This window comes from Chinchilla lanigera, unplaced genomic scaffold, assembly GCF_000276665.1.
Source record: "Chinchilla lanigera isolate Chin_1 unplaced genomic scaffold, ChiLan1.0 scaffold00069, whole genome shotgun sequence".
NCBI lineage: Eukaryota > Metazoa > Chordata > Mammalia > Rodentia > Chinchillidae > Chinchilla > Chinchilla lanigera.
The window spans coordinates 1557533-1572401 of record NW_004955470.1 but is presented as its reverse complement, the minus strand read 5'-3'; the positions used below and the strand labels follow the sequence as shown (position 1 = coordinate 1572401).

Sequence of the window (14869 nt, the reverse complement as noted above, 5' to 3'; positions counted from 1 at the left end):
ACCCTAGGTAGACGTCAAGGTGGCCCCTATCTCTGGGGAAGGACTGACGGTTGAGCTGACCACCTGTGGAGATGCGTCGCTCAGTTGTGCCTATGTCACGAAACCTGCCCTGAAACTCTATAAAGGTCAGGGTTCAGAGAGTTCTGGATAGCAGAACACATGAAGTTCCTGGAGGATGGTGTGCTCGGACGGACAAGGTAACCAAGCCCTGCGGCCCTTCTTGCATGCCTTGCCCTGTCTGTGTCTCCATCTGTATCCTTTAGAATGTCCTTTCTAATAAATAGGAAAATGTAAGCCAAGTGTTTCCCTGAGTTTTAAGACCCAGTCTAGCAAAGTAGACAAACTAGAGGAGGGGGTAAAAACCCTGCCTCATCGTGGTTTATCATAGGTAAAACGACCAGGGCTTGCAATGGGCAGTAGAAGTCGGAAAGGGACAGTCTTACGGGACAAAGTTCTCACGTGTTCGGGATCTGGTACTGTCTCTAGGTAGACAGGGTCAGAACGGAACTGAATTAGAGCGTACCCAGCTGGTGCCTGTTGCAGAGCTGGCCGATTGTTCGGTGTGTGGGGAAACACAGAAGTAGTCCATGGTGACTGTCGAGTAAGAGAACAGGAAAAGCATCTGGTGCGGTTCTTCCCATATGCTCCCCAGTTTCTGTTTTCCCAGGCCCCGTGGCGCTAGCTGCTTCCTGCCGGTACAGCCACTGTTACCTTAGTTTCCTTCTTGCTGTCAGCCCTGTGTGCAGCACATTGATGTCCTTGTGGGGTACCCGTGTCCCCCGTGGTCCCGTTACCCTTTTGTGCACCCAGGTTCACAGTGTGCTTTCATTTCCAACAGCCAGCATCTTGCCTTCCTTTATGTCCACTGTGAGTGGTACCTGGAAACTTCTGTCTCCTCAAGGAAACTATTAATAAGTAACCATGAAGGTAGTAAGGCTGCAAGCTCCTTTATGCTTGGGATAACTCTGAGAGGTGTGGCTTACACGGTCTCCAGAGCGTTCCCATGGGACGGCGCCATGGTTACCCTCCAGGGACTAGCTTGACCCCACACCCTGTTGGCCTTCTTCCCTTCCTGGTCCTACAACCTTACTTCATTCGCCATTTTCTGTGGAAATCTCTTCCTAATCAATTATTTGCACATAAATCTTCTTTTAGAGTCTCTTTTGAGGGAACGCACATGAGTAATGAATCGCAACATTATATTTTTTTACTGAGATTTTTTTGTGACTTGACCCTGACTGATAAAATGTACTAGTCAAATTTGGGGAAAATAGAATTAAGAGGCAAATTTATAGCATTAAACATATTTGTGAGAAAATAAGAAAGACTGACTTAAATCATCTAAGTTTTTAACTAAAAAGCTAGAAAAAGAACAGTAAACATAGTAGGTGCACGGTCAGAGAGCAGTAAAGGGATGAAGGACGAAGTCTTGGACTCTTCACCCATTACTCACTAAAAACTGTGTTTTCTTCGGAGGCAGACAGGGACTTAAAAGCAGTTACTGCTAAAATGTCTGACTCTTCCCTTGGGTCTACAAATGCCTAACAGGTAACTAAACGCAGAACCAAGACTGACCTTCATTTTTGTAGCCTTTATTACTTTACTACTCTGCATACAGACATGCTAATTAGTTAGGAAAAGTCAACAGAACAGAGTTTATTAGCTGTAAATTTACCCAGCCTATCTCATTCCTCTTCAGGACAGAGGACACCAAGATAGGGGAAATTAATTTTCAAGATTCACAGCAACATCCAATTACTAGCTGTTACAGAGTCCAGTTCCAGATCCTTCTTCCTTAGAATGACACCTAAACGTCTCCAGCCATTGTCCTGAACTGGGGGCCACATGGGTCCCAGAAAAAAATGACACAAAGGGAAGACAAGCTGCCATGAGGACAATCATTTCTGGTGAGGCAGGAAGCAGAGAGGAGAAATTCCTGAAAGAAGGGGGCCGAAGACCAGAGGAAAAAAAAAGAGCAAGCAGGCTCTCCAAAAACTGGAGTGCTCACTTCTGACAGCTAGACCACAGCTGGGGAAGACAAGAAGGTGCACGTCCTTAGGGCCCTGGGGCCCCAAGATAAGCTTGCTAGAAACCACAGAGCACCCGCTCTAACAATTAAACCATGCCTGGGTGCACACGGCCTACAGGATATCCTAAACAACTGCAAGTGCGCCCAACTCAGTTATAATTCACTATAATCTCATTCACCCTGTGGTCTGAGTCCCCTCACCCCCACTGCACCGTGGGCTTTGAGCGCCATGACGGTTCATCAGAGGTCCATATAGGGACAAACACTTCCCTTTCCAAAAGGAAGGAAGACTTGTCCCTGATCATAGTGAACTGCCAGCCAGTTCAAAGAGCTACTCCCTCCCTGTAAAAACTGCACATAGACAAGGGATGGCAAACCTTTTAGAGCTTTCAATGATACAAACAGCTTGCTAAGCACGCATGCCACAGGTTCCCCACCTCTAAGACAGACTCTGACACCTGGTTCATTGGGGCCATGAGCTCTTTTCAGGGGCTCACTCCCACCCTGAGAAGCATATCTTGACTAATGGTCTATGACTTCACTTCTACTTCTGTGTGGCCTGCTCAATTCTCTGTGCAGGATACCAAGAATCCTCAAACCATGCGGATTCCTCTAGAGCTACAAAACCAGGGCGGAGATAGCCCTTAACACCAGCTGCCTGCTTTGGGGGTAAGCCAGTCCGACCTTTTCACCAGTGTCTGCCATCCAGCTGTAGTCCTTTCTCTGTCTTTTCTCATATTCTCCAGTTAAAGCTTTTGCCTGTGAATTCACACTGTTGTTTTAGTTTTAATTTCTATTATCACTAAAGTAAAGACTCACGCTAGCCAGTAACAGGTGCACACATTAATGGACAAGAAAAAGTTATCAATAAAACCCAAAAGACACCCTTTTAAAGAGATTACAGAAAAATATTTGGCATGTCTGAATTTTAAAGAGGTACAGAATTTACTAAAGTTGGCTCAGAAAATAAAGACTTACAGACCAAAGACCATAGAAAAAACTGAAAAAGTAGACACAAAGAAGCACAGTCCAGATGACTTTATGGGACGTTCTTACCCAGACCTTCAAAAAACAGTAAATTTCATGTTCTACAATTATTTTCAGAAGATAAGAAAAAAAGGAAAATACTCATTTGACAAAGTCAGCATAATACTGAGATTAGGAAAATGCAAAACCAAAGAACATATGTGAAAGTATGAAATAAAATAAATGAGACTAGCAGAACAAAACTGTATACTTCAATTCTCTATCTGCACTGTAGATACATACATGAAAGCTGTCCAGGGATAAATGGCAAGGTCTCTCTGTCAGGGAGCAGCTTGGATGTGTGTGTGTGTGTGTGTGTGTGTGTGTGTGTGTGAAAAATGAAGACCTGAAGTTTCTTTCCAGTACCAGGAATTGAACTCATGACCTTGCACTTGCCAGGCAGGCGCTGTGCCGCTGAGCTAAATCCCCAGCCCCTGACCTGAAGTTTAATTCCACAAAGGAGAAACAGTTAATGTTTAACTAAATGTTGTGAAAATACTTCATTGAAGCTTTCCTTGTTTTGCTGATGTCCAACATTACCAGTCCAAGGACAGAATGTGCTTGCTTTGGACAAGGACCTTTGTGTAGATCCCCTCCTCTTTTATTTTTAAATGTTTCCTTTGGGGAATCTCCTAAGGATCACATTCCTTGTCTACCATCCACTGTATCCTGATCGGGAGAACACAAGACACAATTCAGATACCATTTCTAGCTACCAACAATACATATGATATTTCAGTTTTATATGACCTTGCCTTCTGACTTCAGTTTTACATCCAAATGTTAATTTTTTACCTTCTGGACCTTGATACCTGAGGAAGGCAGAGTGAAAACTACATCTGGGTCCTCCTGGTGCTGGACTGCTGGGTTTACCTTCCTAACTTCGCCATGCCTCAGTTTCATTTGTAAAGTGGACACAGTGACGTCACTCTGGTAATCACATGAGACCAGAGACGTAAAGTGCTTTCAGAGCTCCCACTTCATTACTATTATTGTCACTATAATTATTATGCTATATGAAAGAGGAGCTAAATTTCTGCTTAAATAATGATTACCTCCCCTGCATTTTATTTAAGAAAAATGCTTAGAAATCCCCAAGACTCTGGGCCAAAGTTATGGTTTCAGAGACCATTTTTTTTGGCCATATTAGGGATTAAACCAAGGGGGTTCTAAAATTTTGAGTTACTAAGTCACTAATTTGCCTAGTCTCAGCTTGAATTTATGATCTTCCTGCCTCAGCCTCCCAGAGTGCTGGGATTGTACCCATGTGCTACAGTGTCCGGCTGGACCAGAACTCTCACCTTCCTCACTTACCTCCTCAATGAGCCTCAGACATTCTGTCAGAGTGCTGCTAATCTTATTGGACAGTTCCAGCTGTGCTCTTTTTTCTTCCTCTTCTTCCTCAATGCTCTTCCAGAATGAAATATTCATTTCCTCTATTGCTTTTCTTTTTGTTTTAAATTCCATAGGAGGCCGTTTATAGATTTTCCCCTTAGATTTCTGCCATTCTTCCAGCTGTTTTCTGTTATGCAATTAAAGGAGAAAGAGGATGGCTTTAGTTTTTCTTTATACATGGTCTAGTTTCTAAAGTATATGATATACAGTGATCAGTTATAACTAAATACTCAATTATAGGCAAAGGAAACAGAATTAAAAAACAATTTCAAACAGGTAATGGCAATACCAGATGCTTCCCACTTGTCAGAAGGCAGATGTTAGACTGGGCATAGTGACACATGTCGGCAGTCCCAGCGCTCGGGAGGCTGAGGTAAGAGGATCGCTATGGATTCAAGGCCAGCCAGGGGCACACAGTGAGTTTAACGCCAGAATGAACAACATAGCGAGACCCTGTCTCAAAAACAAAAACAACAAAAACCCCTGGAGGCAGATGCTAGGGAGCCAGCACTTTAGTCTTCAAATATCTTAGTGTCATGATCATTCCTCATTACTTTTCTCAGACAGCCCCTGCTCGGAGATCATGGACTCAGCGCTCCATTTCTCCCACCACACCCGCGTGATCTGCCACTCAACCCACACCCACCCAAACGGCATTCTGCTCTCAATAGGGTCCCGGTGCTCAAAGCGACCAACTTCACTCTGTTCACCAGCCCTCTCCTGACCACACACAGCTACTTTCCTTTCAGAAACTAGATCAGTATTTCAGGGCTCTTAAGTAGCTGGTCATGCCAAGTCCTAGTCCTCGCTGTCTTCCACTGTTCATACTCTCCATTCTTGGTTCTAAGCAGGCAATAGTCCACATTTTGGGGGCGGAGGCACCGAGACTTGCAGACCCAAGTAGTTTAAGTTACAACTATGTATTAACGATCTCCAAGTGCACACTTCAGTCTAGATTTCTTCCTGGAGCCCCAAACTTTGTAAAACCTACTGCCTCATTGTTACGTTTTGATGTCTGACAGATGTTTTAAATTTAATATTATCCAAAACAAAGCTCTTGATTTTCATCACCAAATCCATTCCGTTTTTGTTACTTTGATAAATAGTATCCCAGTCTACCGTTTCTAGAGCCTAAAACTAGGAGCTGGCTTTGAGCTTTTCCTTTCTTTCCCTTATACCTACACATCACTGGAAGTTTCACTGTCTTGCTTCTGTCTACACTACCACCATGCTGGTCTACGCCCTTGTCACCTCTGTTGGAAAAGCTGCAGCAGCCCCCTAATCATCGCCTGGCTCCCACTCTAACCTTATCAAATTCACTGCACATAGTAGCTGACCTATACAATGTAAGGCAGACCATGTCCCTGCTGAGGAGTTTCCATGACTCATGGAATGAAACTCACAATGTTCTCTGTGGCTGAAAAGCAGTCTAATCAGGCTCCTGCGTATGTCTCCACCTTTGTGCCATCCCATGCTCCCTCTTGCTCAGCACCCCCAGGAGCTCTGGCATCATTTCAGTTTCTTGACCCATGCTCATTGCTGCCTCAGGGTCTTGCATCTTTGGTCCTCTGCTCAAATGACAGTTCCTTAAAGAATTACCTGCCATTATCCTGTCTTATTTGATCAGTGTGTTCATCTTCTGTCTCTGCTATTAGAACGCAAACTCTATGAAAGTAGAAATGGATGTCCCGTGCCTAGCGCTGTGCATGGCACACATAGGTATTCAACACATATGGTAACATTCACCACTGTTAAGCATGTGATTATGTGAGAAGTGCACCAAGTCATATAACCATAACTATAATCAGGACATGAGTCTGTCCTAACACCCTAAAAAACATCCTCATGCTATTTGGTAGTCAGCGCTGTCCCTAACCCCAGCTCCTAGAAGTCACTGTAGTGACTTTTGTCCTTGTAGCTTTTTTTTCCAGGATGCCAATAAGTAATTTTTACTGAGACTGATCTGTTTTTTGTTTGTTTTTCTTCCAGTATCAGGAATCAAACTCACTACCTTGCGCTTTCCAGGCAGGCGCTGTGCTACTGAGCTAAATCCCCAGTCCACCAATGAGTAATTTTTAATGAAGGAACCCAGTAACTCTTTTGCTTCTCCCTTTGACTCTGGGGAACAATTTATCAGTGCTTATTTCCGCCCTGACGGTTCCCCACTTATCCCTTTACTCGAAGCATCTACTTAATGATAGAAGCTGGGGGATCTGATGTGTTTCCTCCAGTTCCTGGCAATCTTCCTATCTCCTTATTCTTCCTTTGAATCATACATGAAGAGGGAACCTTCCTTTTCTAAAACCAACTTACTCCTAGGAGCTCAATGTCAGTTTATTTTTTAACATTCTCCATGTATGCACCAAACCACAAGCTCCAGAAGGGTAGGGACGGACTGTGCTCTCCCCACTCCATCAACACCTGATGCCTGCAGGCATGAAGGAACGCCTGGGGCATGAGCAATGTCCGGACTCTGTCCCTTTTTAATCAAGTATGTTCACAGGCCACACTGTCTGATGAGTGCTCTGTTGTCTGCCCTAAGGGAGGTCTAGGGTGGCGACCCTGACTTCCTCACTCACCGTCTCAGGGTCTCTGCACTCACTTTTCTTTCTGCATGGGAAGGCTGTTCTTGTCATCAGTCTTAGGTCTCAGTGAGATGTCCCTGTCGAAAGTACCTCGTGTGAACTTCTATCTAAAGTGGCCATCCTGGCCCCACTCTCTTAATCACTGAATTAAACTAATTTGTTTCTGCAGGAGCACAAAGAGCTTGCTGGCAGTGCTCAAGGCTGCATCTGGAGACAAAGTCCTGCCCTCAATTCATCCGCAGCCACACCTTTCAGATCTCAACTTTATATGCCCCTTCGCCCCTTGTCAGGAATCCCCTTACTTTCCTCTCCAGTCAGGTATACGTACGTGCTCCTCTTGGGAGGTTCACTATGTCTAGTCTGGCGGAAAGCATACAAAATCCTTTGGCTCATGTATCAAAATTCTTTCAAACATCACGAATGTTTCTAATAAACCCCAGCAACCTAAGACCCTGATTTTTATCATCTCAATGCTGACAATTCTCCTCTCTGCTTTACCTTACTTTCCAAAACCTGGCCCATTCAGACTCACGAAGCTTCCTGTTTTCCCTTCCCTGACAACTTTACTGGACCCAATCACTGGTCTGCTTGACATGGGACAACCATCTTCCTAACTCCCAGCTCTGTGGAACATGCTCCTGACTCCTTCTAACCTGCCCTGTTCTCTTGCTCTTCAGTATTTCTTAAGTAGACTATGTGACAGCCTAATTTCTTACTCATCCATTCTCTGTATTTCAATTTCTTTCTTTTTTTTTTTTCTGGTACCAGGAATCGAACTCATGACCTTGTGCTTGCCAGGCAGGTGCTGTGCCGCTGAGCTAAATCCCCAGCCCCCTCAATTTCCTTTTAAAAACAATTTTAAACATCTAGAAAGTTACAGAGCATGATTTATAACACATGTATGTATCACCTAGCTGTCAAGTCTTAATATTTGTTATAGTTGTTTCAAATCTTTTTTTTTTTTTTTAGGGCTGTAGCTAAAAATTAATTAGGAGCTATTATTTATGACCCATTTCCTAACCAAGGATTCCTGATAGTCAATTTATCTAATTATTTTAGGTTGAAAAACCCTTGAATGAAAACAAGGTACCTTCGATCCTCTGCTGTTGTCTTTTTAATATTTGGATTAGTTTGGGTACCATCTGGGACTCCTCTCCCATTTCTGGTTGTGACACTAGCTTGAGTTTTGGGAGCTGTCTTGCTCAGGAAATGCTTCTGGGGAACAGTCTTTTTCAACTTGGGGTCCAAAGTCTGTGCTCTTTGTTGAAAGCTGTTGGTTCTATTTGCCCTCATGCTGGGAGTGGCAGGAAAGACTGAGCTCAAGCCGCCAGCTGTCAAATTAGGCCTCTGGTTTATGGATTTTGATTTTTGCAGTACACATGTCTGGGGCCTAAAACAAGGTTGAGTGGACTTCTGATCTTGCTTGACGTTTGGATGTCTGTTGTCAGGTCCTCCCTGCAGTGAACTGGAGCATGTCCTGGGTTTGGCAGGTTTTACTTTCTCTTTAGTAACAGTGTATGACTGTACCTTAGTTTCTTGTGGTCGTTCGTATTTACCCGTGTTAAGCTTTACATCCTTTATGTTCTTGACCACCGGTTTCTTTGATGCTTGAGTCCTACTAAGGGTCTGAATGAAGTGAGACGGAACTGTCCTTGGGGGTTTTTCTGGTCTGGCAAGCTCTGCTCCTTTAGAGAGTTGCTGTAACTTTACTGGTAGAGTCCTTACTTGTGTTTTTCTAACAAATTGTTCATTTACCTTATCTTTGAGAATAGCACTATTCACCAACCTTTTGCCCAAGACTTGTTTAGGAGTCACTTTGCTCTTGGTTTGATTGTAAGAGTTAGTCTTCGGCTTACTTATTGTACTTAATACAGGATCTGGCTTCTTCTCAGGTTCTGATAAGGTTTGAGGCAAATTCTCTTTGTTCAGCTCTTTAAGCAAGCCACGCAAAGATTTGTTTTCAACATGGGTGCTACCCATAGAATCTGTGCATTTTGCATTTGTTTGACCTGTTGCTTGCTGCTTTGTAATTTTCGGTCCCTGTGCATTAGATGACCTCAAGGGTTTTCTTGAGAGTTTCCCTTTAGTGGATGATCCAGCTTCATGCTGCTGGTGACTCTTGCTAGAAGGTTTACAGTCTGGGTTAGAAGAAACCCCTCTTGAAGTCAGACTTTTGCCCACAAGTTTTGGTGCCTCTGACTTTGGCTTCTGGGACGCTGTGACATTAGCTGGTCTGGACTGGAGTTTAATGCTGATGGGCCTTGTAACTTTGACAGGCAAAACAGCACGGTTGGTAACATCCTTTTTGGGTTTAATGGTCTGAAGAAGACAAAAAAATATATATTTAAAAAATTTATAATAGCTCACTGTTTTTAAAATAATGATTAAAAATAACTTTTCCAACAAATGCTAGGAAAAATTATTTTATCGAGAATTTCATTTGAGAAAATAGAATCATGAGAAAGGAAAGAAAGGCTGACTTTTATAACTTTAGTTCCTGTTGGAAGTGTATTGACAGAATTAAACAGATTCAGTGAATAGACAAAAGCTGTTGTTTCCAAAATGAATTTGCCTGTATCAAACAGTACTTGCTGTGTGCCCTTCATGTTCCAGAGAAGTGTCCTCCTATGGGCCCTGGGAAGATACACTTACAATGAACTTATTTTACTTATGTTAGGGTCCTGCTCAAATTTTTCCTCATACTTTATACTGTCACACAAAGAAACAAAACCAAAAAAACACCCAACTTACAAACAAAACAAAACAAAACAAAAAACTGCCTTTGTAAACATCACAGCACCAAAGAAAAAAAAAGTTGTATTACAGGTTAAAAAAAAACCCAAAACCTATCTTGTCCCCAGAGATCAGCAATGAAGTGATAGATTAGTGGCAGATACTGGGAGGCCTGAGATACACTGGGACAGATCCTGGCAAACATTTAGCATCTTGGCAGAAAGTTAGTCATCTTTATGCAGTCAGTCAGGACAAGATTTTAAGGTTAGATTCTTTGTGAATTATAACTGTTTTAGTCATGTGATTTATATTTTGGATAAGAAAGGGAGAACCAAGTCATAGGAAACTTTGAAACCTAGGACAGGGAATTTTAAAATGATACCATAAATACAGAAGCAAGCCACTATGGATTCCAGAGCTTCTGAGGTGAAAGCAATTATTTAGAAAGGAGAATCTGGCATATTTAAGAATAGAGGTCTCCAAGGGAAGATATGGAAATGTTAAAAAGAGTTAGCACTGTGTATTTTTGATTTGACAATGTCGTGAAGGATCACTAGGTAAACCTGGTGAGGAAAATAAAAAAGAAATCTGTAACCAGATGCCCATTTGGCCAATGGCATCAGCGCGTGAGGTGCTGCTGAGGGTGGGGTAGGAAGGACCGGAAGCAGGAGGCAGAGAGCTGGCGACAGTAGACCCACCTCGCCAAATCCGGTTACTTCTTGGCCCCAACACTTACATGTGCCTCAGATCTACCTCCCCGCTTCCTCAGAAAGTGGGGATGGTTGTAAGAAAGCTTCCAAATTAGTTTTATTTTTTGGTAGTACTTCTACGTTAAAAATGCTGAGATATAATTCACACATATAAAATTCACCATTACTAAGACTACAATCCAGTGGGTTTTTGTATATTCACGAAGTTGTATGATATTCACTACTAGTTAATGTCAAAACATCCTCATTGTCCCAGGGAGAAATCTGGTACTTGTGAGTTGCTTCCCCTTTCTCTTCTGGCAGCCACTGGCAACTACTAGTCTACTTTCTGTTTCCGTATCTCCATAGATGTGCCTACTTTCAACCTCTTATATACATGGAATCAAGCAATATACGGCTTTTAGTGTCCGGCTCCCTTTACTTAGTATAATGTTTTCAAGATTCGCCCAGTTTTGTTCATGCACTCCCAGAATAATTTTGATTAACTCTGTACCCTAGAATTTAGCTCTTATATTTAATGTTATTAATTGCTATACTGATACAGCGTTGTGCATCATTTCCCCCCCGCTTTTCTAATAAATAGGATTAGAAGGTGTTTGGTTATAGCAGTAACATTCCATTATTTGAGCTTCTCTGGGGGTATGTGCTAAAAATCTCTCAGCCAAAAATCATTTTCAGTGTTTCACCAGAGACAATGCTGAGAGCAAATAACTGAAAACCACCTGAATGGCAAAAGGCTTTCTCACCATCAACCCCATTATTCCAGACTGCCCCTTGATTTTGTACTCTGGAGTATTTCCATCCTAGAGTGAAGTAGTATAGTAAGATTAAGGATGAGGTGGGTGAGTGATGTGCCTATGTCAGGTAAGAAAAAAGAGGAAGAAAGAAAATTGAAAAGAGGAAGGGTGAAGCTGCTAAGGGAGGTAGGAAAAGAGAAACTGCATGTGACACATATTTGTAAAGCAATTTTAGGTCCATGCATGTACAAAAGTTGAAGATCTGGAAATGATTCTGTTAAAATGTGTGCCTATGTACCTATTATATACCTCCAGAACACATATCCCAACCTGCTAGCATCAGTAAGTGTTTCAGTATTTATTAACTCAATTCTTTCACACAACTCCAAGCACTGCTTCCTATTACTCTCATTTCATTAACTACACATGCAGTTAAATAGCTTGCCCATGTCACTTAGCTGTAAAATGGAGTTAGGATTTGTATCTAGGCAGTTAGGAAATTACATAAATTATAATGACTATTACTTACATTTTTTTAGTTTTTCCTAAATTCTGAAATTTCCTTCTCCTTTTTTTTAATCTTTAGAACTGTATACAGCAGATAATATAGGTATTGCTCTCGTTTAAGAGATGATTTACTGAAGTCAGAATTGCTAGCTCTGACTGAGGAACCTTTCCAGTAGATTTTTTTTTCTTTTAAGACTTGAATCCTAGAAGGGCATGGTGGTATATTTGTGTAACACCAGCACTCTGGGAGGGTGAGGCAGGAGGATCACAAGTCTGAGCCCAGCTCAGGCAACTTAGCAAGAATTATGTCAAAATAAAAATATAAAAAGGGTCACGGATATAGCTCGGTGTGAAGGCCTTAGGTTCAATCCCCAGTATTGCAGAAATAAAAAAAGACTTGCATCCTACATTCCTACACTGGTACAATCTGCATAAAGTAGAAGTCTAACCAAGTGCTTCTGTTCACATCATTGCACACTAATTTTCCCTCATGTACACATTCTATCCGTCAGTGTCTGGGATGTCATGCATACACATGGCACATAATGTCCATATGGGCACAAACATGCCTGTGTATGTATACACACATGTAGTTTGTGTGTGTGTGTGTGTGTGTGTGTGTGTGTGTAGTGAGTGAATCATTAAAACTTATAAAATTGGCACCAATGTCTTACTTTGGGCAACACAATTTCAGTTTACATTTGAACTTTGGTAAAACTTTTGTTTCAATAATTAGAAATGCGATTTTATGGGTAGCATGAATATTTATTTTACTGTAGATGAAGAATTTGTATCCTTTTCAGAAGTCTTAATTTCTTTCACTTAAATCTTAAGAATGACAGAATCCTTTCCATTCTGCCTACAATCTCGTTGTACTGAACTGATTAGGAAGTGTATTTTTTTGTTAAGCAGCTGGGATGATCCAACATAGGTATTTACTTTGTGGCAGAATACCAAGGCTTTGGTTAAGACCAGGGGTTCTCAGCATTGTTACTTAAGAGCTACATGACCTTGGAAGGATATTTAACCTTTCCATGACTCGGTTCCCTCATCTGAAACATGGAGCTACTAATAAATGGTCTCTGCCCTGTGTAAAGCTGTGAGGACTCAGTGGGTTAATGCAAGCTAGAAGGTGCCAGGCACACAGTAAATATTCAATAAATGTTAGCTATCAAGAGTGTACTGAAAGGTTTTTTGGTTATAAAACTAAACAATGTTATTTTCTTTTTTTCAAAAAATGTTTGTCCCTTATTAAACCAACTGTTGTTACATTGATGAGAAATATATGCTATTTAGCATCTTTATTATTTAAATAGCATCTTTACTATTTTTTTTTTTTTTTTTTTTTTACTAATCATGATTCTTTTTTTTTTTGGTACTGGGAATCGAACTCATGACCTCAGGATTGCCAGGCAAGTGCTTATGCCGCTGAGCTACATCCCCGGCTCTAATCATAATTCCAAACTTGGTATTTCTTTAAAACCCAGTTTCTACTTACAGATTTAGAAGGTGGTGGATTTGGGCAATTATTCCTGGCTTTTAGATAAGGCCTGTAAGAGAAAAAATAAAATTAATCCTTAGTATAAAATCAACAAAGCTTGGAAAATATGACGATTAAGTAATGCATTAGAATTTTAGTATATGGTAAAGTAATGCCAAACTATATTCAATAAAGTCTCCCTACTATACCTTCTTTAGTTTTGTATTCTGTTTTAACCCGTTGCTTTGTGATTCTTTCACAGATATCCTGTGCACAAATAAAGCACTCTAATAATATTAGTGAAATACATGTGGCTTTTGTACATCTTATTCATTTAAACATCATCCCTTCATACTGTGATGTGGTAGATACTAGAGATAAAACAATTAATTGTTTCCTTAAAAAACTTCCTTGTTATACATACTCCTCAAATAGTAAATTTTCAAGGTGAAAGTGATATATATTATATATATATATGAAGGGATGGAAAATGATCAAGAAATTTTATATATTCACCAAATGTAACTACTATACATTGCAAACATATACTAATTTAAAAGGGTGATCTATAGCTGAGCCTTCATATCATTCAACATCTGTGGTTCTAACCAATCTGCTAAAAATATTTGAAAAATTAAACTGCATATATATTGAGCACTATAAACATGTTGTTATTCCCTAAACAGTACAGTGTAACTCTATAGGAGTTATTTTGTATTAGGTGTTATAAACAATTCAGAGTTGATTTAAAGTATATAGAAGGATGGATTGGGGATTTAGCTCAGTGGCGCAGCACCTGCCTGGCAAGCATGAGGCCCTAAGTTTGATTCCCAGTACTAAAATTAAAAAAAAAAAAAATTGAAGTATATGGCAGGATATAAGCAGGTTACATGCAAACACTATGGCATTTTATACAATGGACTTGCGCATCAATGGATTTTGGTTTCTGCGGGGAGTCCTGGAACCCATCTCCCATGGATACTGAGGCATGACCGAAATTAGAGAAATAGGGACATTGCATGAAATCTACCTAGTGCGATGAAAAGGCGGGGACACAAAGGAAGGAGGGGAAGAAAAGCATTTAGAAAGATTTAATCTCCATGGACCAAAACAATTGTCAGACTAACAGGGATCATCTGGTGCGGGAGGACAGGGACCACTCTGTCTTATTACACACCATATTTCTAGCATTTTAGAGTGACTGATACATTATAGGTACTAAATAAACATTCATTGAGTAGCTTTTAATTACATAATTAATTTTGGGTTTTTTTTGAGACAGGATATAGCTCAGGGTGGCCTGGAACTCTGGGCATCTTTCTGCCTCAGCCTCCTGAGTGTTGGGATTACAGGTGTGATACATACCCTGCAATAATTTTTAATTTAATCAAAGAAACAGGATTGGGTAAAACCCAAGATAAAACAATGACTAAAAGTTAACTTTTAGTTGAGCAACCCAGTTGGGAAGAAAATATACCTATGCTAATCCAGGGGGATTATTAACACCATAATGATGGGAACAGATTGACAAATATGGGTGAAATGGTTTTGTTCTGCCCACCTCAAAAGTAAAAGCTGAGAATGACTGAAAAGCATCTTTGGGCTGGGAGATGTGAGTGTCTCTACGGTGAACTGATGACTGGCTCTGCTGCTTTGGTAAGAAACAC

At 41.0% G+C, this 14869-nt stretch overlaps 1 protein-coding gene across 1 annotated transcript in view; it reads right to left on the bottom strand.

Annotated features, from left to right (window-relative positions):
- Ckap2l (cytoskeleton associated protein 2-like) overlaps positions 1-14869 on the bottom strand; it is a gene marked incomplete in the record, with an annotated part of 28983 nt that overhangs the window by 8860 nt on the left and 5254 nt on the right. Inside the window, 3 exon segments of the mRNA XM_013522857.1 lie at positions 4370-4577; positions 8126-9354; positions 13221-13272. Of these exon segments, the coding sequence (XP_013378311.1) occupies positions 4370-4577; positions 8126-9354; positions 13221-13272 (1489 nt within the window).